The sequence below is a fragment of the Carassius carassius genome, chromosome 27 (genome assembly GCF_963082965.1).
Source record: "Carassius carassius chromosome 27, fCarCar2.1, whole genome shotgun sequence".
Taxonomy (NCBI): Eukaryota; Metazoa; Chordata; class Actinopteri; order Cypriniformes; family Cyprinidae; genus Carassius; species Carassius carassius.
This window is the reverse complement of record NC_081781.1, coordinates 4,594,116-4,618,054: the sequence shown is the minus strand read 5'-3', so window position 1 is coordinate 4,618,054 and position 23,939 is coordinate 4,594,116. Positions and strand designations below refer to the sequence as shown.

Genomic DNA, 23,939 nt, shown 5'->3' with positions numbered 1-23,939 from the left:
ATTATAATTTACAGAACAAAAGCAGCAGACGGGATGAATGAAAAAGTAAATTTACTCTCTGACAGTAGGTGGCGCTTTTGGACAAGCAGAAAGACAGTGGTCACCATATTACCCCAGCGCTACGCAAATAAACACTATTTTATTAGGCACTTTATGGCTATAACATGAAAAAATGTTAGCAGTCAGTTCCCCTTCATTCATAATGTTTCCCCCTTTAAAACGGTAAACACACTTCCACACCTTGCTCTTCTTCTTCCTAGCGGATATTTCTCTAAGCCAGTGGAGAGTGACATGAAGACAACGCAGGAATGCAATGTCTGAGGTGAAATTAAATAAATTTGTTTTCTGATCCAGATATCCACTTTTCAAAATAATGTATCATTTTTTTTTACATACATTTTAATAGGTCGACTAGTATTTCCATTGTAAACTTGCATTTAGTCGACAAGTTGTCTATTCTCGCACATCCCTAATGAATACTGTGAATTCAGACATACTATTTTCAGATAAAGTTTTTTGCCTACAAAATAGTAAAGAAGCATCTGATTTCGAATGAAGCCTGTGACTCTCAATTTGGCTCAACCAATGGTGTGAATTTGGAGGTGTGGCAATCTGTCTGATTGACCAATTGCAGACAGGTAAAGGGTTCAGGAAGCATCATTACTTTTACAATTTTGTGCAGAGATTCTAAAGGCACAAAATTTAACATTTCAAGATTAAAAAAGATTAATAATCTGAACAATATGCAAACACACTGAAGACTATTACGCAGACAGCTACGTTTCCGTCAATGGTTTGAGAAGCCTTAGTACAGAATGCACAGAGACCTGTAATTTAATGAGTGCATTCTTACCGGCAATTTGGTGATGTGGTTTCACAACGGTGTTGGCTCGTAACTGATAGCTCAGTATACAGACTGACTATAATTATTCTAAGAATGTCATGTGTCCCTGTGTGACCGCGTGCCTCTGCTACCAAATCTCCTTGGAGGATTTCTCCACATGACATTGTGCAAGTATAGATACAGTAAACACAAAATGATTAAGCTTAATAAAAAAACACATGGTGTGATAATACAGTCTGCAATAGGGTAAGCCTGTGTAAACACACATAAACTGGCATGAAGTGTATTGTTAGTTGCACTAGCAGTCAAAAGTTTGGGCATGCTTGAATGAAATCGTTTTACAGGATTTAAAAAAATTATAATAATGTAAATGATGTGCCTAAGCTAAAATATTTTAAAAACATTTTGTGGGTAAATATTAATAATTTCTAAATATCATTTGTGTACTGCATTCAATTAAATTGGGACACATTTAGCCATTGAGATGACTGGGAAAAAATGGCCCAATTATTTGGAATTATACCTACAGTAATTACGCATTTTAATGTAAAAAATAATTAAATACATTTGTAATGGCTGAGACTAAATAGTGACTGAAAAGAATCAAATAGTGTCCAGCATCCATGTAAACACCTTCAATACTGTTTAAAAAGCATCCCAGGATGATGAGATTAACATGCATGATACCCATATTTCCATTTTTGGTTATTTCATTTTTCGGTAGCTGCTAATATTCTAAAATGAAAGCGGTAATAATAATAAAAAAGGTGTGGCCAAATGTTTGATTGGATTTCACAACCAAATGTAAACAAGCAATGAATGTTTCATTTTCTGGATATGAACACATTTCTCATTGTAACCTGCATGTTAAGGGATTTAAAACTGAAACTGAAAACTGACAAAATATGGGCTCACCTCTTCCGCTTCGGCCCACAAAGCGCAGGTCATTGAAGCGGGCCACCTGGTTCTTCATAACACCTGAGGCATTCCTGAGCTCAGCTGAATAATTCTCATCATTCCCAGCCATTACTGTGACCACTGTCCCATCAGAAACCTCTCCCAGGGCCACCACCTGCGGAGAAAACAGTGATGCAATGTTTTACACTGAGCATGTGCGCGCATGCAAGACACTCTGTTCAGCAGTTTCTTCAGACAGTTCTTTAGAGTTCAAATTATTCTAAGCAAGATTTATGCAAATAACTGCATAAATGTGCATATTTATGCAGATTTAATGTTGAAAGAAATATATGAATTAATTATAATCCTTAATAATATTATATGTTATTATTAAAATTTAATAATTTTTCTTTAAAAAACGATGTATTAAACTTTTGAATGCAAAATTGATTGAATCAGTCTAAAAAGGTGCCGTGTGAGTGCCTAGAAAAATAATGAAAATGATGTGGGCGTGTCTATTTATCATTATCCTTATTAAACATTAATTAGATAAAAAATGTAGGTTACATCAGATTTATTACTACATTTGGTACATCAGTCACATGCATATTGCACCTAAAGCGATGTGTTTGCATATGATCTTGCAATTCTATTTCATCATTACTAATCTAGCTACTAATCTGGCAAATTACCTAACAGCTAACCACACCTGCACAGGCCTGACCATAAACACAAGATTCTGCCGCAGGCCAGAATTACACATCAAAAACAGTGAATAATGCCAGAGCAATTCCATTATTTCTTTTTAAATTAAACTTTGTTCCAGTAAAGTATAGTGCTATTAAGAAAGAAAAAAATCTGTTCACACACTCTTACAAGAGTATTAATAGTACAAAGGCTCAATTCAGTCACATATTCAGCAAAACTGACCAATATTCATGAAATTATATGGGGGATTTTTGCATAATTTAAAACTGATGGGTCGCTATGGATAGATATTTTACTTTAAACAACAACAATAATGCAATACAAATATTCAGTCTATATCCCCAGAACATATTACATTTAACAAAAAGTAAGCAACACTTTGCACATTTTGTTAAATTATATATTATCATTAATGTTGTTTAAATATGTTTAGAATATTATATTGTTCTTCTCTATTTGTCAGTGCTGTCAGCAGTGTGTTAAAACGGCTTAGACAATATGACATGCACAAACGTCATATTTTTCATTGGAGAAAGTTATGCTGCTATAAAAACTAAAACAACAGTCGTTTAAGCACTTTCCGTTATAGTGTAAATGTTACACATATAAGCCTACTTTAATAAATGAATGTATTCATTTTCCAAAATGCCGATTTAAAAACAAGCTCTCACCTTAAACGCAACCGGTAGCGTTTTATTACATCTCCAATGAGAAGGCAAAACCGAGCAGAGAAAGTTCGGACTGTCGGTCCGCACCAGTTCTGCGGGGTGGTCGGCGATGATCTCGGCCATGGAGCGGTTCTCTTGCGCGCGGAGTCTTGGCACCACCGCGATGTCCTGCTGCTGCTGTCCAGCGCTCGGATCCACATCATTCATCTTCACCGACACCGGCGGACTGAACCTCCGGCCGGCGCAGGGATCTACGGGAATGCGCATCACAACAGTCGAAATTAGCCAAAGACTAACGTATGTCCTCTGTTTGCGTGTACTGAGCGCCGTCAGTCCCTCTCCGTGCGCTCAGCGCTGCAGTCTGATGAGTTTGGGAAGTGCTGCGGGTTACACACTCAAGCAGACTTCAATTGGCGCTTTGCGCGCAGTCGTCATTAACTACGTTTCCTGTATTAAAAGGCGCTTAATTCACCGCCACAAGGAAATTGTGTACGGTTCGGTCAGCTCTCCGAAAAGATTTTTATTGATATAACATATCATAGCAGATCAGACAAACAGTCTAAAAAATAATTCACTAAACGTAGGTGTTTCCAGCGGCTCTAGAGCGCGCTGGCACGCACTCGCTTCCAGTCCGGATAAAGACTTACAGTCGGTCGGATTTCATTACATATAAACAATATGTTATCGATAATAATAAATATAAGGTGATATTTTGTTTCTGGTGTGTAAGTTCAATTATGTTTTCCGTAATCGGGATCAAATTAGGCTTTAAAGGATGAAAAGATCGCAGGAGGCGCAATGTTTGTTGCTTCCAATGTGGTTGGTCTTTGAAGACAGGGATTTCTCTTTTTTGTGGTTCATATAGTTCCAGCATCATGCAGTCATTACACTGTTGCCACTCAAACACGTGAACTAAAGTCATTCTGCAGCTACAGTAGAGTGAGCATTTACATCTTTAGTCTTTAACTTTGCCTGTGAACGTTTAAAACTGCATTGCTGTTATCACTTATAATATGTGAATGGAAACAGTATAAATTGCCTATTGTGGTCCTGAATAGATTCAATTACTGCATTATGAGAAAATATATCATTTTTATGTTTTCCTTGAAATCGGTCACAGAAAGGACATTATTAAATTAGTCTAGGCACTTTTCTCTATGCACAATGGCAATGGAATATGCATGCGCAGATATTAAACCACACAGTAATTACAACGTGAACAACACAATATTGTGTGTGTGTGTTTTCAGATATCATGCAATGCAGATTATAGCTATATATCTGTATATTCTATTCTAAAATACACATTTTAATATTTCTACATACATTTCTGTACGAGCATACCTTAAAGTGTTGACTACAAAAAAGCTATTATAGAACTATTTTAGAACAAGATTTATTTTATTATTATTATTATTATTATTTTTGACAAAATGCCCCAAGAGCTGGGAATATGTTGTCACACTATTAGGTACAGGGCGTCACACTCTATGATTTTTTACAACAATATTTTAAAATATAAAAAAAAGTTTTCGCCAACAAATATTTAGATTTATCTATTTATTACAGAGAGAATACATGTAAAACTTTCCTAGCAATTTGTACAAATAAATAAATAAATAAAAATACCCTCTTATATAGAATGTCTTTCATTTGAAGAAACTTAAGTGGGGTTTAACTGAAAACTGCTCATATCTCTGTCTGAGAAAGTGTGACTCACAGAGCAACATGCTGGGATAATTTGAGTGAGCCATAATGACAGAATATTTTCAGAATCATATTATACTACGCACACCTCTACCACAGACTAAACAGGCTGCCGTTTTAATACCCTTCGAGCAAAGTTTCTTTTGACTCTCTGAACTGAGTATACATACACTGCCTTCAATGTTCTGGCAGTGCAACTAAAGCATGTGTCATTTAATAACGCTAACTCTCCATCTCTCAGTGATACTGTAGATGGCAATCTGTCCCTCTGACTCAACAGGCTCACGGATAGTGATTAACCCAAGTCAGAAGTGTTGCAATATGTTTCACACAATTAAAAAAATGATCTGAATAATAGGTCCATAATTTTGATGGGAGCACAGACACAGCCAGTTTTGCCAAATTTTTGACTTGGGAACAACTTCGGCTTTTTAACATATATCTCAATATTTCAGTAGTAGGGAAAAGCATAAGCATTAAACGAGTTCTTGAAGAACAGAGAAGTGAAAATGTGAAGAACAAAGAAAAAGCATGATATTCACAACTGACACCATTAGATATTTGCCATGAAAAACAATCAAATCAAACAAAAACAACTGCAAAACTAACAAAATAACCTGCTTGTTCAGGAATACAGATTCATAACTTCAGCTCGAAAACAGGCTGAAGTAGCTAGGTATTGCTCACATATATTGTATGAAAGTCTTGCAGGGTGGCATGAGTGGGGGTGGCGATGGTCTCATGGGTACGTTTTGAGTATCTTGTATGTGGGAGGGATAGAAAAAGCTTCAGGAAGCACTGACATGCATCTGGCACATTGTTAGGAGAGAGAAAAAACTGTTTGAGTTATACAAGTTGCGATTGAATTACGCTCCATCTCCATTTGCCCCGAGCACCGAAAATGTGTTCAAGATTGGCCAATGTTATTAAAGATCAATTTCCAATTCATAAAAAGATAAATCAGAGTTACGACGATATTAAAAAAGACCATGTGTGCTATTCCAACAGTTTTTCCTGATTTGTCTCAATCACTGATTTGTTTGGACAATAAAATAAACCTAATGCAAAAAGAGATGATTTATGCAAATAATTCCTCACAGATGCGTGTGCTCAATCAGATGCACGTGGGATTCACAGATATCGGTGATGCAAATAAAACTTAAGAGAAATAAAGCGACTGTCGACTTGTCCAAACAGAGAGTTGTGTTAAATCATATACACAATGAGATATCAAAGAGCATTTGTCACATCTGAATCCACTTTGCTGGTACAGTATGGCAGCCATCTGCCAGCAATATCAGCGTGGAGCAGCAAACGTACGTGATTCGAGTAGCTCACTGTGCCTCGAGAGCTCTGCCCACTTCTTTTTGGGCATCTCGTTTGATCTCCTAATGAGCCAAGAGAAGCCCACACAGCTGGCTATGATGTGCTACAGAGATGAGGAGTTAGAAGACGTCCACCAAGCAAGAACCCAGGATTACCGTGCACTAGTCTGGGCGGTTTGTCATCAGACACTCGTGCTGGATTCCAACCAGCTCAAACGCTGATGATGTGATAAGCCGAACGTAACTGAACCCTTATCTGCTGATGGTGTGATAGGCCGAGCTCCTAACGAGGTTGACAGCGTAATCCAGCGCGGGGAGCTCATCAAAAACTGCCAGTGTACTGAAAAAGGCCAGTTTCAACACAACCAGACAAGTAGTCACGCAAAAAAATTTGCAAGCAACACCCCCCCCCCCCCCACGGCGAATTATAAGTGATGACACGGCACAAAGAAACCATTGTTGACTGGTAATGTAAACACTAAGAGACGCTGCGCTCCAGGGCTTTAATGGTATCCAAATGACTCCAATTCAGATTCATACAGCCCTGGGATTATGTAATGTGCTACATGAGTGTTTTTTCCACATCTTTCTCGTCCCGCATTCTTTCGTCGGTTGAGAGGAAAAGTACAGCCACTTAAGTCCCTGGATCAGGGCTCCATTTCACAGTGGTGCATTTTTTGAGACACTTAATTATGGCTTTATGTGGGGAGCAATTTGATGGGGCTATGAAGGCTTCCAATTTTAAATAGCTACTTTCCATCCTTGGCACGCTTCAGAAGAACATGCGCGCGAGCGAGCGGGATTGTGATGATTCGTACGCAGAATTCACAGCCTTACCTCATCAGGAAGACCTTCTCAACATCCTTTCAACCCCCAGATTTAATCTGAGCCCATAATTGCCATTTTGTCATTGACTGGTTAGTGACATCATCACTGCAGACGAGACCTTCAGGACTTTGTGTTGCCAGAGAGGCACAAGAACTGGCTCGGAGAGCAAATTGGACCCATGTTATGGTCACAAATTTCAGGAACACGATGGTTTTTTGGAAGCGTGCTGTGTTCGTTTTGGAAAGTGGAGTGGGGGGCCTGTGGCGGTGGTGGTGATGGAGATGTGGGGGCTGGTTTTTTGTTTGGGGGGGCGGGGGGGGGGGGGGGGGGGGGTTGGCAGGCTACAAAGACAATTTCCTTTTTGCTCTCATTGGCATGACTGTCTGCCGCCTCTAGCCTTCATGGAGGTCCTTAATTGAGATCACTTGTACATAAAAATAGGAACAGAAAAGGAACTTTTGCGGCTTGTGAGGGGGGAATAAAAAGACTGGTAATATGTGACAAAGGCTCCCATTAAAATACCCGTAACATTGAAGTCAAGTATAGGAGCTTGAGGGTGATGGTTTGGAGAATTATCGGTTTCCTTGACTTCAAGTATTGTGTTAGTGTGCGACTAATTCTGCACCAGTTCACTTCCCCCGCACGAAGTGTATGTTTCACTGTAATATTTTGACGAGGCTACTTTACAACCAGCATTTGGTAGTGGATTAAAAATAATTAAATTTTTTTAGAAATATTAAGGACATGATGAATAGCATGTATATATGAATCTAGTTTGAGTGTATTTTTACCTACTGCTTGCAAACCTCTTTGCATAATGAGCTAACCATAGCAAAAGTAAGCTGTCCAATCATGTTACGAACATATCGACAAAAACATACCTACTATCATTTATACATTTAACATCACAAAATATAGATTTATTAAAGATAAAAAGTATTTAAGATTTTTAGGACCAGATTTACTAAACAGGGCAAAATAGCATTAGAGCGCAATTTCATAAAAGCACTGAAGGGAGGGGGAAATTCCGCAGGTGATTTACTGACAATGCGCACAGTAAAGAACACAGGCAGACAGATTATTTTCTTAATTACCAATCTACCAAGAGCAGCGCAAATTACCTCCTGCTTTAAGACATGCCTTTTTTTGGGTGTTAAATAATAGTCTAAATACCAATAATTTGACGAGCACAAACATTAGTAAATCAAATTGTGTGATTCATTTTAATATTCTCCTCCTATAAATTTTGCTCCTACAAATGCATATTCAATAAGATCACAAAAATACTGCCAGTTGATCGAATGATTCAGTGGCTTACTCATAAAGATGTTCTATAGTTTTGATACTAAATGAATCAGTAGTCTGAATTAATCGATTGACTGAATGATTCAACGGCTCACTTATAAAGTTGTTTACTAGTTGTGCTCCTGAATGAATCAGTGTTTTAAACAAATTGGTCAATCCAATGATCCAATGGGTCACTCATAAAAACTGTCACTAGTTTTGCAACTGAATGAACCAGTGTTTTGATTGAACTGAAACACTGGTTCATTCAGCAATGCCATAACGGTGTGTTGCTAAGAGAGGCACATTGGTTAATTCTGCTTGGAATAAAAATATAAATAAATAAAAAATAATTAGCAGTGTAATGGCCAATACTGTGTAATGCAAGTTAGTCAATTCTGACTTCTTGTTTATTAAGATCAATGTAGTATTGCTTAAGAGGTAAAATACTGCCTTTTGGGCACGGTTTCTATATTTTTATTATCCAAAACCCTCACAATACCTGCAGGAAAATAAAACATTCACCCTACAAAAGGGGTCTGCACTTTACATGCATAGATTAGGGGTTGCATTTCCAACTGATATCTGCGGTGTAACTGAGCAAGTGTGGATTAGTGATTGATTCAGCAGAGTCTGAGGAATAATCAAGGGATCAGTCTATAGCAGACCCTCACACCAGGCACTCCTGGACGAGGGTCGGGTATCACTTCTGTACAAGAGCGTGCTTATTTTGGACCGGATTAACCTTGAGAATTCCACTTCACACTTTCACCTTCCGCTGTGGATTGCACGGCTCTACTTCCTTTCTGAAACGACCCAGTTAGTTGAAAAATATTTATAGTTATTATGCCGTTCTCATGTATCCACAGTCAGTTAGTTCTATTTTGTGTGCAAGGTAAAACTAATAGCAGATTTATGTGGGGGGATTTCACCTCATCCCGGAGTAGATTGAGGATGATTTATTGGATGTATAATATGGACTACTGATGGATTGAGTATCTGGAGGACAACCCAAACAGGCAGGTATCCAGAAAGCAACTCGCAAGAGGACTATCGCCTATCACTTCGCTGCTGTACAGCTCTGGCTTTATTTCGCTGTTTGGATGCAGGAGGGCTCATGCTCAGGTGTTTAAAATAGAAAAAGTCTGGGTGAAAGGAAAAAAAGAGAAAGTTGGGATATTACAGCAGCTGCAAAGAGTAAACCTTAAACCTTAGGAAAGCGGCAAAATATAACCTGGCCATATGTGCACAGCAGTGGATTAAATGAATTATTCCAGCACGTCAAAAGTCCATGCAACCAGGTGATTTGTTTGGCTACTGGTCTGATATTTCTTTTACATAAAAATAAGGCTGCCATTGTTTGCTCAAAATCTGATCATTCTCATGGGGAGCAAACCTGTCCAGCTTTCTATTCTTTCAAGACATTTCAACTAGAGTTGGTCGTTCCCGGTGCTTAAAGGAAAATGGTAACACAACCCAAAAAACCTAAGTAAAAAAAAAAAAAAAAGTTTAGTCTTCCCAGTCTCTGACTCTCGTGACGGTTACTGCAACAAGCGAAATGTGATAGCAGGGAGGTAATTGAGAGAAAATGCTACTGCAAGTATAGGGTAATGATGCTGCCGCAATGACTTTAGGGTTTGGGAATATTTTCTTTCGGAACTGACTCCAGCCTGCAAAGATTATATTCATCCTCAGCACTGGAGGTTGACTGAATGTGTTTAAATGGCCAAAAAGTAATAGGTTCCCAACACGCAGACATCTCTTTTTATATCCACAGAAAGATAAAAAGTTCTTGTGTCACTTCGGATCAATTTAATGTGTCCTTGCTAAAAAAAAAATAAAATAAAATTTTTTTTAAGAAAAAGGATTTTTGAAAATGACCTTTCATGCAGTGTGTAACAAATCTCTAAGTGATTAAAAACATCCTGCAAAGTTTTAAAACCGAAAGTGCACTGTGTATAAAGTTATTGTCCCACTTAAAACAAGAGTCAACTCTGAATCATTGAAACAATTCTTTTTTAAAACGATACCCAAGCTGTTTCATGTTGACGTCAACATGAAACATTAGCATATTGGTCACATTGGTCTGAATGAAAATGCGAATTCATTCCTTGCCACTAAGTGCTGCTTCTGGAGCCGTACAAATATGTAGTTGTTTCCCAGGTAACACTGTACACAAAGCAGCACTGCTTTATCAGGCATTACAGGTATGATGAAATGAAAAAGAGACCAATCGGACCAATCGGACCAATCACCGCAGATTAGAGTCACGCATAGGAGGAGTTTGGAAAAAATAATCATTGAGTGAATCGTTTGGGAGTCGTTGAGCAAGTAAGGTAAAAATAAATGCAAATTATAAGTTAATTAAAGTGTTTTTTTACCTTGCATGCATGTCATCATGTTATTGGGGACTCCCAAAACCAAAATATGAACCTTTCATTACCCATGGGCACTTAAAAAATAGTCCCTAAACATTTGAACGATGTACACTTTTACGTCTTTACTGACCATTTCAGAATGCTTTATAGGATTGATTTCACTGATGGCTTCACCAAAATATTAATTCTCTGTCTGCACAAAAATGACATGCGAATATTCTCGAGGCACCCCTGAATATGATACACAAGTGATCATGTTCCAATAAATTGAAATGTTTAATGACATTTGCAGCTCTTTTCATGAATGCTACACTGAAACTACAGTAAAAGCAAAAGTCTTTGCTTCATGCAAAAGTTGGAGCAATTTTTCTGCAGCAGCCAAAATGTGCACCACATTTTGAAATCCAAATGATATCTAATTTAGGGTGTTGAACCAAACTCAGAAGAAATTCAGTTCATGAAGGAACATTTGACTGACTTCCCGAATCCCATTGGGAGAATTTATATTATTGGTAAGCGCTGCACTTTAGGAGAGATATGCCTGTGGTTTGCCTGCGACATACCAGTGCAATCTAGACATTTTTAAGAATTGAACAAAATGACTCTTTGGCATTTAACTGCGGGGATCTCAGATGTCTCAAATACACTGCGTTGTGTTCCTCTTTTTATTTAACTCCTAAACTAGAGGGGTTAAACAACAATAAAACGTCTGAACTATAAGAATTTGCTAAGCCTTGCAGCATGCAAAATTGTGACTTTTTGAAATGCAGTATTTATTCTCGACATCTAATTATCTTTTTTTTGTATTATTAATAAAAAAAGATAACATTTAATATTTCATATTTAATAAATAAATCATGAAATAGTAAAACTTTATAGTAAAACTTACTCCAATAATCTTTAATTGCTTTACAATTAGATTTTTTTTTCTACATAAAGATACTGCGACTGGAGGAAAAATGTAATAATCCTTGTGAAGATCTCCTCTAGACATCAAGATCTTGATCTAAATGTGCAACACATCTAAGTCTAATTAAATCAACATAAGTTACTGTGCTGATTTAAAACTCCGGAGGCTATCCAATTACAGTAATTATACATGTTTATTGTGTAACTGGCTTCAGGGCCAGACTGTCAGATCTTTATAAAACACCAATTTCAACAATCGAATGGAAATAAATCGCACAAAACAGAATACAGTGAAAACTTTCTGTATTTTAAAAACAGTAGCCTCCTATGAACTTTCCCTCGAGGAACTATAAAGCAATGCTTCTCAACCTAACATGTGCAAGTCTGTTCTGATTGGTTTAGAGACATAGAGATAACAGCAAAAACAAAACACTAAAGGCAAATGATATGCAAATGTTAATTTTCCAATTCAGTGTGCAGTTTTTTCTTTTTTTGCCATATTTGATTGATAACATTAGCTAAACATTGTGGAAAAAAGAGAAATACATACTTTACTATATAGGTTCTGAAATAAAACAGAACCAGAACATATATAATGTCTAAGCCTGAAAAAAAAAAAAACTTTTTGCTCGCAATGTCTGTCAATAAAAAGGTAACTTTTTATCTCGGAACACTTTTTCTTGCAATTGCGAATTTATATTTCACAAATTACGATTTTCTTCTCAGAATTGTGATTTTATATGTTGAAATTGCAAGGTATAAATGTACAAATTGCTTGTTATAAATTTGCAAGTTGTGAGTTAACATGTAGGAATTGACTTTTTCAAAATCATGTATACTTCTGTTTTATGTTTTCACCACAGAAAAAAAAGACAAATTGTGAGTTTATCAATTTCGCACCAATTTGCGACATACAAGCTTGCAATTAGTTAATGAGTTAATATTTTGCTTTTCTGAGTTTAAATCTTACAGTTCTGAAAAAAAGACAGATTTGTGAGATAAAAAGTCGGAGTTAACATTTAATTTTTTTAGTCCTATGTCAGAAACACATTTCCATAGCACATAGACCCAAACACAAAAAGAAATGCACACACTTAGCATGATGACACATCACCTAGACTTGGGTTAACCGTACTGTAATTCTGAAGCCCTGAGGAGTGTCCCAGTGGCCATTTGGTTGCTGTTTACCAATGAGATAAATTCCACTGTCCCTGAAGGGGAAGGTCATGGGCAGCGTGTGGGCTGAGTGTGTATACCAGTGGTCAAGTGTAGGTTGGTATGAACATGTGGCTAGAGCGTGTTCACATATATGTGGGATTGTTTTAAGGGCTATTTGAAATCCGATGAGAACAGGCTGCTTTGTTTCCACACAGAGTCTTCCGGCTCCTTGTTTCTCAATTCTTTGTGATTAAGAGAAATTGTGAAATTGCAAAGCAACATGATGCCAGTGAGGAAAAACAGTAAGATCAAAGGCATCTTTATAAGCTATAATATTTGGCGAGATCTTCATGTTTTCACACTCTTTGACAGTTTCTTTCTTTCTTTTTTAATTTTTTTTGTACTAACAACAATTACCTCTTTAAATACACTGTTCCCACAGTTTATTGCTTTTTAAGTTTTGATTAATTCGAAATTTGGCACATAACGAATGACAGACCAAAATATGACTAAAGAAAGCGCATTTATGTATGTCAAGTATAATCTTCCCAGACAATATTGCCTTTCTTCTAAAGAAAAAAATGACATTAAGAAGAAAAACACTGGCCTGAGAATTCTGCTGTCAGTTAAATCCCATCATTCTTTCTTTGAAGTGCATTTTCTCACAGAGAGTTTCTGTTGTCACTAAGACAATAGCCCGGTTTCCATCCACATATTTATGTGCACATTTTGGGATACTGCATAAAAATCTTGTATAAAAACACCAAAGACATCCAAACTATTTTTTTTTTTTTTTTTGAAGACAAACTACGATGGAAACATTTTACCAAATGTTGCATGCTGCTCTGTGCACAGATTGTATTTGCAATATTAAATTTTTTTTGCAAGTTACTGTATTTGGTGAAGAGTGAGACCAATCCCATGAAATAATTTTCCGGACAAATATTGGTAAACTACGATGGAAACATTTTACCATATTTTGCATGCTGCTCTGTGCACAGATTGTATTTGCAATATTAATTTTTTTTTGCAAGTTACTGTATTTGGTGAAGAGTGAGACCAATCCCATGAAATAATTTTCCAGAAAAATATTTTAAGAGTAATGATGCTGAAAATTCAGCTTTGCATCACAAGAATATATTACATTTTAAAATATATTCAAATAGAAAACAGTTAATTTAAATGGTAATGTTTCACAATACTACAGTTTTACTGTATTTTTGATCAAATAAATGCAGCCTTGGTAAGCACAAGAGACTTCTTTTCAAAAACATTTAAAAAAAATCTAACCGACCCCAAACTTTTGAACGACATCCTATGACTTTCTATCACAGAAACTCATTACAAATAAGCCACTTGTAAAGTTCGATGCTTAGGATATCCTCTTTGTAGCCAGTTGACAGCAGCTCACTAGCTTTTGGAACAGAGCTGATGTTAAAAAACAAAACAAAAACAAAAAAACATTACAATATGCTTTAAATTGTCTGGGAAGATTCTAGTTAAATCAGTGTTTTTGCCATTCTCTTGCCTAAGAGAACAGACATTCCATTTCCCACATACACATCAAAACAACACTGAGACATGCACGCCACCAACAAATCAACTAATGTGCTGTAATTACACGTTACAGCTTTGAAGTTCCTAGTATTTGCTGCCCGTACATATTTACCCTTACTATTCAAAGAACATTCAAGAGCATCTAAAATAAAACTCAGGAGGACATGTTGGAGTGTAAAGGCTTGTTCTGTTAGACTGAAGTTCAAAGTGCTGATCTGAAGGCTTTAAAAGGCTTTCTCTCTTTATCCTGTCTGAATACGTGTTGAGTAAAAGTGAGTAGAGAGCTGAAAAGAGGAACCCAGCCCCATGCGTGGATTTCCCAGGACACTGTTAAAGTGACATCAAAGGAAATTCCCCAATGCAGTGCCAAGGTGTGCGCTCTCCTTCCCTCTCTCTGGGCTTTGTGCCGCATGCATATTTCATTTCGGGCTTTGTGAAAGTGTGTGTGGACTGCTGTAGGTGGGGACGCCTTCCAGAAACCTTTGTGTCCGGTGCGGGACGCAGCACAGGTGGCATGTCAGTGATTTTAATTTATTTTTTTACAGCCGATAGGGGTCTTTTGTGGGGAGTGTGATTGAGCTATCGCATTTAAACGTGTGGGAGGAAACAAGACGAGGGCGATGAAGATGACACAAAGGCCTCCACTGAAGCAGATGGGTGGTGTCTGATCTGGTCGTTTGTCTCCTGTGACATACTACTGGACCAGCTCTGAGGCGCAAGGTGATCCCTTGCCTTTTTTACTTCTTCCTGTTCGTGTCACTGGGCCGCTCAGATTACAGCATTAGGCTTGTGTGGGTGTCCACAGCCAGGGCTGGCGTCCCAGTGCCAACAAACTACTCTTCAGGTGTGCAACTCATCCATTTAACACCTCTACCCTTAAGGGGGTGTGTGGGTTGGTAATTGAACCAAATTAAGAGATGGTACCCATTGCATCGTGATGCTATATGTCCAGCTATTCTCATTTCCGGCACTCAGTCTGTGCATATGCTGAGACCATGACAAAAGAGATTGGTTTCATGCTCTTCAGCTGTATGACTAAGTGCAGTAATCAAATTACCTCTTCCTTTTCTCATTCATCAGTTCGTACCAGCTTCATCGGGAAGATCAAAGGCAGGTGTCCAACACTATAATACATCCCACCCATGTTAATCAAAATTTAACAGACGTTATTTATTATTTATCTAATTCATTATTTATTAACCTATTTATCTCATGAGAATCTTACGTTTTGGACACATACAGTCATCACATAATTTCAGCTTAGACTAATTTCAGTGGTGTTGTAAAGTCAAGTCAAATTATGAAAAGTGCTATACAAATGGATTTATATACAGTAGCACTTTTCATAATATACATCATTTTAAAGTGTGGTTTGGACTTCTGAAATGGAAATTAATGTTTCATTTACACCTTTTATCTAAGCAGCCAATGCTATAATATTTTGGTGAAAATTCTGTTGTCATTTACTCACCCTCAAATTATTTCAAACCTGTATGACTTATTTAAACATAAAAGAAAACATTTTGAGTAATGCTGGTGTCCAGATAACATCAGACCCCATTGACTTTCATGGTACGGATAAATATATTTGTAAATGTCTTCCTTTATGTTCCAAAGAAGAAAGTAAGTCATGCAGGGTTGGAACGACACTGAGTTAATATTGACAGAATTAACATTTTGGGGTGAACCATTACTTTCACATCTTTTTTTTTAGAAAACCCAAGTCACACTAAAAATTCAGTTCACAAGTGTAAAGATTTTTAAATGCTTTTTTGTTCATTTTAAAACAAATTTCAAAAACATAAATATGCAATATTCTACCTATAAAATGAGCCAATCATTAAGATTTAAAGTACATAGACTGCAATTATAACACTGACATGGTAGTCGGCCACTGTTGAGGCACTGCTTCCTGTCATGTGACTTTTCTCTTTTTCACTTTTCAGTTCAAACTGCAGAAACCAAAAGAAAGAACAACTGGCTGTGCTTGTGAAGCATTTCGTATGTATCATTATCCCATGGTTGAAGCTATTTAGTGAGAATGTACTCTCTAAAAAATGCTGGGTTGTTTCAACCCAACTCTGGGTATACTATGGACTAACCCAACTTTTGGGTTAAAAACTTAACCCAAGGGTTCGGTTAGTCCATATTTGACCAAAATTTGGTTTGAAACAACCCAGTATTTTTTTGAGTTTAAGTGGGATAGATTATATTTGCTACTGATTTTTAAATGATGTTATTTTGGTTGAAGAATTCATCAGCAGTGATTAAGGAGATTGTAACCTCAAAGTCCTTTCATAAAAGATGTAATTTAGACAGAAAGCCCTACCTGACTATTAGTACATGAATCCACCCAAAGGACCATTCAATATCTAAATACTGCTGTCAAAATTACACGTTTGCTCGCCAGCTTCAATTAAATAGCACTACATGAATATGGCTTTGATGGTATTTTTAGATGGTCAGAGATTTTCCCCTCGCTTCAATTACCTATTGATGAGAGGGCTTCCCTGCTCTGGCACTGGTTTGGAAAAAGTAAGTTTGGTTTGCTTTTAAGATGTCTCAGGAATGACGGCGGGCGGTGGGATCTGAACAGACGACACAGGCAACAGAAGCTGCCTTTTAATACTTGTCTGATGTTGCTCTCAAATTATTACAGATTCTTGGATTCTCTGGAATGCTTATGCACTTTGAGTCCTAAGAGTCTCTAAACATCTTTTCTTTCATCAGTCTTAGCTTTTTTATTTTTAAATGTCTTCCTTACATTCTCGCTAAATGATAATTGCTACCATGGGATAATTGTCAATACTGTATAGCTCGGTTTAGATAATGAGCAACAAAATATGCCCTGGAGAAACCTAGCGAGTCTGTCTCATGCCACACATGTAGACAATTACTCCACACCCATCTGCCATTAGGCAGCGTTACAGAGAATGTTTTCTACTTAATTAAAACCAAATCTCTCAATAGTGGAGCCTGAATGAAATATAATGTGTCTGTTTAGGTCTGGTTTCTTTTCTGCCTCCTTGTTCTTCACTGGTCCTGATATCAACTCACACTAATATGAAGTTTAAAATTATCTCATTTTAGATTAGTTAAAACATCAAATGTATTAATAAAATATATTATTGCAAATATGTAAACTGCTGAATGCATTAAGGCAAACAGATCAAAATGTGTATAACACACAATATAAACTTTACAGAGACCTCTGTTTAAGAGAACTTAAAAATGCCTTTTACTTTCATCATATTTTTCTAATATGTTCCTCTGACCTCATCAAAATACGTCAAGCAGGTAACATAAAAATAAGTCTACATTTGAAATTACAAAGTCTCATTAAAATGTAATATAAATAAATAAAAAATGATATCATTAAAAACATACTGTAGATTAAATAATATAAAATCAATTTATAGCATTACTCATGTTTTATATCTGGAGTCTTTAAAAACACATCTTCTTTCATTCTTCATGAAAGACATATGAAGCAAGTTATAATAATTTTTTTGAGCTATCAAACAGGACTGGTTGTCTCTGATAACAGATCTGGAACCAGAATGCAATTATCCACCAAATATAACGATGCTTTAAATCAAATCATGGCTATTTTAAAAGTCTCAGAGTAATATATACATACTGTGCAAATACTATACTACTATATATATATATATAGCAAATCAATAAAATCATTAATCATTAAGCCAAGCATCTACTGCACCTCTCGTAATAAAACCACACAGAAACTTAAAGTGAGGGTCTCAGGTGGGCTTTTACTATGCATATGCACATACAGTATCTGCACAAACCACAATCAAGACATGCTACCCTACAACAGGCGTTAAGCTATCCCTATCCCATTCTCATCCCTGGGAGCATGCTGAGGGTCGGAGGTTAACTTGCTAATAGAAGGCACTGATTGCTGCAAGTGGCTCTCGGGTTTGTGTACGGCTGAGAACAGCACGTGTGCTGAGGGAACAGGCCTCGCACAGCTGTGTTTGGAAAGCAGACTTTCAGACTTGCAAACGGCTTTACAACATTTCTCTTGGAGGATTCGGCAAAACCCATACATCAGAATGAATGGCCTCTCTTACTTTTCCTTCATGAAATGAGAAAGTTTTTTTTTGTGCACAGTATGGATTTGTGCTTGCCTGTTAGTTATTTTTATAAAATGTCAGACATTCTTCAGATATATATACAATATATATAGTATTTCACAGAAGGTAAGGTGTCAACAAACATTAAATTATAGAAATTTAAAAAAAAATTATAGAATTAAAAAAAACACACACACACTATATATATATATATATATATATAGTCTGAGAAAGATGCATATAAAAGCTATGAACACTATTCTAATTTAAATAAATTGTGCAAAGAATATCTAGTACATCTCTCAACTTTTGAAGATTTTATCGTGGCTTTCTCAACTGAAACCCTTCTGGGCTTTTAGCTTGTACACACCCACAAACCTAACAGTCAATGTCAAACATTCACTTAGTTGATTTTATATTAGATTTCATACCCTTGCATTTTGACGCACATCCCAAAAAGCATGCATTACACCAAAAATGACACTCCAGCGCCCGATCTTCCCTACATCGGTTCCTGCACGCGGTCAGGCTTTCCGTCTGCTGGCCTAGCCAAATGTTTGTAAACATCAACACATGATTGTTGCCTTTCAAAATGCAGTTCCTTCTTATACGCTCTAGCGCATGGTCAAAAACAGGGTGAAAACCTCGGGCACTTACCCCAGAAGAAGTTCTGCTGACATGGGGTCACAGAACTAAAGAGGCTGTTGGATGCCATGGTCGCCCAAATTTTGCTTCTCTGTGGTTTTCGGTGACCCTTGACGTCTCTTAGGTTAAAAGCGTGCCAGGAGAAGATGCAAAAAAGGAAAAAACATCCACAAGAAATGCGTTTTTGTATCAACTATTTTCATGACCACAAGTAATGACCAGTTTTGGTTCAGGAAAAAATGCTAAAATCTGTCGCCTTATTGGACAGCACGGAACCAAGCTCGCTGCAGAGGATCGAAGCATACTTACTGGTTGGTGCGGTCCTCAATCCTGAAGTTGACCGGCGACACTTAACCATTTACGTGCCGCCGTGCAAAAATCCTGAGCCGAACTTTTCTGCGGTTCTGTGGTTGCTCAGGAGGTGAGCGGAGCCTTCACACAAACCCAAATAGGCACGAGCCTTTAAAAAATCTTTTTTCTTTCCCTCAGTACACTGTCACTGGAGAAGCAGGGTCACATGCTCGTGACATCACTGGAGTCGCGTGGGCCAACTTTTTTCCTTTCTCTGTTTTCCTTCTGGAGACGCGTGGTTCGCCGGCTCTTCCTGGCACTGGAGAGGGAAGGGGTGGGTGTGATGCTGCTGCTCACCCCTCGTGAGTCATGAAGCTTCAGAGGGGGGCGTGAATGCAGAGCGTCTCCCTCTCCACATATGCACTCTTGCGCTTCTCTCCCTCTTGCTCTCTTTCTACCTCTCCATCTTTCACGGCCGGTCGGCGTGCTGCAGCCTGTCTCCACTGACCCTGAGGTGATCTGAGGAGAGCTGCTTGCACCGCGGAGGTGTGCATCTCTTCTTTCAGTTTCTTACTCATAAAGCCCCAACATATGCCTGGCAATGTGAATCCATCTCGGTATGCATGTGCGAATGAGTCGGCCTCTCTGTTCTCCAAATGAGGGATTCCTGTAAGAGGCAATACATTATTCGGTACCTGACAGCCGGCTGTGTGAAGAAGAGCATGTGACAAACCACTATCATGCTCTGTGACTCACTGGTTTCTCACGGCACAGACGTTTGCCTGGCAGTGGCTCTGGGCGGCTCTGTGATCCTGCTTGTAGGTATTTGTTTAAACAGATCAAAGAATGCTGTCGTTAGAATGTATCAAAAGTCTGGGATGTATGGAATGTGTCAGATATTAAAGTTAACCTATTTAAGATGTATTGAAAAAATTCTTTAAGTGAGTTTATACTTAAAAGGAGAAAGCCACTGGCAGATACTTAAAGTCACTTAAGTGTATTTTTCTTCATTTAAAAATGTTTTGTTATTTTGAAGAAATCCTTTTTTGCAGAGCACAGCAGTATGGGGAGCTAAACTTATAGCATAACAATAGCTCAGTTGTTCATAACACTGTAGTTTTTCCACTAACACATAGTGGTGTTACGTGACAAAATGAGACATTACTGGTTTATGCGTCACATTGTTTTGCAGCTCAATGAAGCAGTTCAAAAAAACATTCACTCCATGTGCGGCATTGCATTTTAACTTTTGAAATAAAATAATTACAGTAGGTAATTTCTAGTTCAGGTTTAATGCAGTATATACAGATGTCAGTACCCTTGCAGTGTAGCAAACTACTTTAAAAAGGTACTATCTGGAGTTTAAGCTTGTAGCTTGGCAAGGTACAGATACAAAATTACATAATAAACATATAAGGAAAGCTCATAAACAATGGTATTGTATGTTTTTATAAAATGATGTGGCATATGTACTTGTTGGGGGAAAACATCTATAATCACCACATTATACCTTAAAGGACTTTCAACTGAATATTTAAATGCTTCAGAAAGTGAAACCGTTTGAACAATAGCTTTAATTTATGGTTTGTTTTTGCTATGTTAATTATGAAAGGCATTAAACATTATCAAGGCATAGCCAGCGGCTCAAAGCTCATTACAAATTCTTGTGTAAATATTTTTTCTCTCTCTTCACACCCACATCAACAATGCATTACGCTAATTTAAATATTAGAATTGTCTCTTATAACTGAATGCATATGAAAATGTGATAATGTGCTACTTTTTGGTAACACAACAACCCTTATTATTGTCACCTGATGTCATTAAATGTTCATGAAACAAAAAAATTCAAACATACACTGCTGTTCAAAAGTTTGGGATGAGTAATTTTTTTTTTTATGTTCATAAAAGCTGCATTTATTTGATCAAAAATACAGTAAAAAGGGGTAATATTATGAAATATCTTTACAATTTAAAATAAATATTCCCTTTCTGAATATACTTTTAAATTATTTATTCCCTTTGATGAAAAAGCAAAATTTTTAGCATCATAACTCGTCATTAGTGTCAACATGATCCTTTAATCATTAATAAAATAATGATAATTATTGATAATAAAATAAAATGCTTAGTTGCTGCTTAAAAATACATATTAATATTGAAAACATTCATACTGTTTAATATTTGAGGAAACCATTATACATTTTTTACGATACAGGTTTTTTGATAAATAGAAATATCAAAGGAACAGCTTTTACTTGAAATAGAAATCTTTTGATTCACAATTATTGCTGAAAAATAGTATGAATAATAGTAGTAATTAAAATAAAGAAATCAATCTTTTTTTTTTTTTTCAAGTCAAATCCCAGCTCCCCCTTATTTTAAAATAAATATGTATGAATATTACATTTGTAAAATATTTTAAAAAATTCAAACTGTATTCCCCACCAAGTCATTCGAGGCTGTTAATTTTAGATATGATATTTAAAATCTGCAAATGAATACCTCATAATGAAGGACCGAATTGGCAGAATGTTTTCAAAATGTTAAAAATAAATTTGCAACAGCACAGATCATATTATATATATATATATATATATACACACATGCACATACACACACACACACACACACACGTTAAGACTTGGCTTGATATCCAGCCCTTAGCCTTACGAAATGAACAGGCAGGTACAGTGATTTAGTTTAACAGGCTACATCTGTAAAACGCCAGGCTAGTTTACACTGTGGCCGCCTCTGAATTAACATGCTTTTATAGGAAACAAACACCACTTGCAAGCAGTTCCTGTTGGCAGGAGCTACAAATACAAATAATGAGCATCGTTGAAGGTGCGGATCTACTATATTAAGACGATCCGCCATATTACAGAAGAGAGGGACTCGTGAATTACTGTCCGGCCTCTAGAAAGTCCATGGCACAGCCAAAGAGAGAGAAACTCAATATGTGAAGTAATATTTCCAAAAGGATGTTTATATTTGATGTGAATTGTTCAGTATGGTCTGTAAGGTATAATTTGAATGAAAGTAGATATTTTTCTTTTGCTGTCCAATCGTGAGTCTACATCTTCCAGTGACCTAGAGGGCCTTTCTTGTGGTGTCTGCTCGACTGTTTTTGGAGTTGCAGCTTGGAAGGAAAATAAAAATCGCCCTCAGCATAGGACGGGCAGAGGGGATGTTTAATATTGAATGGCACACTCACAAGTACAACATGCATTAAAAATAACTCCTAGAACTGAAATTAAATCAAAATTGTTGAACGAAAGAGTAAGAAACAGCGAAACAACATTATTTTGCTAAAGAGGATATTTTAGTTTGGTGGCCTAACCACTGCAAACTCAGGCAATTTCTTACTCTCTGCCATTTTAATCAAGAATCCCGTCCAGGATAAACATGAGTCTACCTACACAGCAGTTCAAAACGCCAGAGTCTCTGGGGAACTTCAGATGATTTCCAAAGTTTCCTTCGCAAGTCTAATTACTTGTTGGAGAGCATTAGGAGCTACCTATGTATATGTACATACATCAGTTTTCCTTCTTCGTGATTTATGAATGGCTTTACATGTCCTGAAGGCATAAAGGCATTTACAGAACTTTCTAAGCATAAGAATCATCGCAAAATAAGTCAAAATGTTATGAAACATACAGATAATTGTGAACTACACTCTTAAATATAAAGATGCTTCACGATGCCATAGAAGCAGGGTGCGATTTGCCGAGGGGGATGCGTGGGATTTCCCCCTTTCTGGTCAATGTATCCCTCTGCTTTATTATTTTTATCCCCGGTGGGGATAAATTTATCCTCCAATCAAAGTGATCAGTGTTACTACACTAGTGGCGAGACGGATCCCAAAACATATCACGGATCTGTGGTTTGATTAAAGTCAATTTAATTTTAAAATGCGCTACTTTGGCTGGCTCATCCTCTCTGTATTCACCACTCTGCAGACTTGCTCAATGTCCCGCCCACGGCGCTATCTGATTGGTTACACCTCACGAGTAATAGCCTATCAACACTTGCAAGACGGTTGAAACCGGTCCGCTGGGCAGTGGAGTTGCCAACTTGGCCACTTTGTCGCTAGATTTAGCGACTTTTTTTTCTCCAAAAAAATGACTAGCGACAAATCTAGCGACTTTTTGGACTCTCTGGTGCTGTCCCAGCGCGAGCCTCTCTCTCTGCATCTGCTGTGTTCAGCGAGCGCAGAGAGGAACAGCACTTTCAGGTGAAAAAAAAAAGATATTCTGTTGCTTCTAACTCTATTTTACAAGCAAGTATAGCCCACATCAGTCACAGCACAACCACTGACTTTATCGTATGTGTATTTGATTTCATTAGTGCAGATTAATGTTTGAGAGCTGGTTATGTAGTCTTCATGGACCGCGTTTCAGTCATTATAATATTCATTCCGTTGTCTGACAACAGAAACATTAAAATATAGTAATACAAACTGTTTTATTGAGAATTAAATTAAATGGCTAAATTAAATTGCAGTATGTGAGCATAGGGAGGCAATACAATACGACGCACTTACGTCATAAATATGCTAATTAGCGCATGACGTCATCTAGTTCATGTTCTCATTATTTATTTTTATGAATAAAAATGTTTCAAAACATCCCCCCCTCAGT

The 23,939-nt window shown here is 37.1% G+C and overlaps 1 protein-coding gene across 3 annotated transcripts in view; it reads right to left on the bottom strand.

Moving 5' to 3' along the window:
• Positions 1 to 19,822, bottom strand: part of runx2b (RUNX family transcription factor 2b) — a 44,363-nt gene extending 24,541 nt beyond the window's left edge. The window contains exons 1-4 of one of the 3 annotated variants that reach the window (XM_059512197.1): positions 19,315 to 19,822; positions 19,018 to 19,124; positions 3,121 to 3,368; positions 1,760 to 1,916 (exon numbers count right to left, since the gene is read on the bottom strand). In XM_059512197.1, the coding sequence (XP_059368180.1) occupies positions 1,760 to 1,916; positions 3,121 to 3,368; positions 19,018 to 19,075 (463 nt within the window). In that variant the 5' untranslated portion in view covers positions 19,076 to 19,124; positions 19,315 to 19,822. The remainder of the gene's footprint in view (positions 1 to 1,759; positions 1,917 to 3,120; positions 3,369 to 19,017; positions 19,125 to 19,314) is intronic. The other 2 variants (XM_059512198.1, XM_059512195.1) reach the window with 2 other exon arrangements.
• Between the last annotated feature and the right edge of the window lie 4,117 nt (positions 19,823 to 23,939).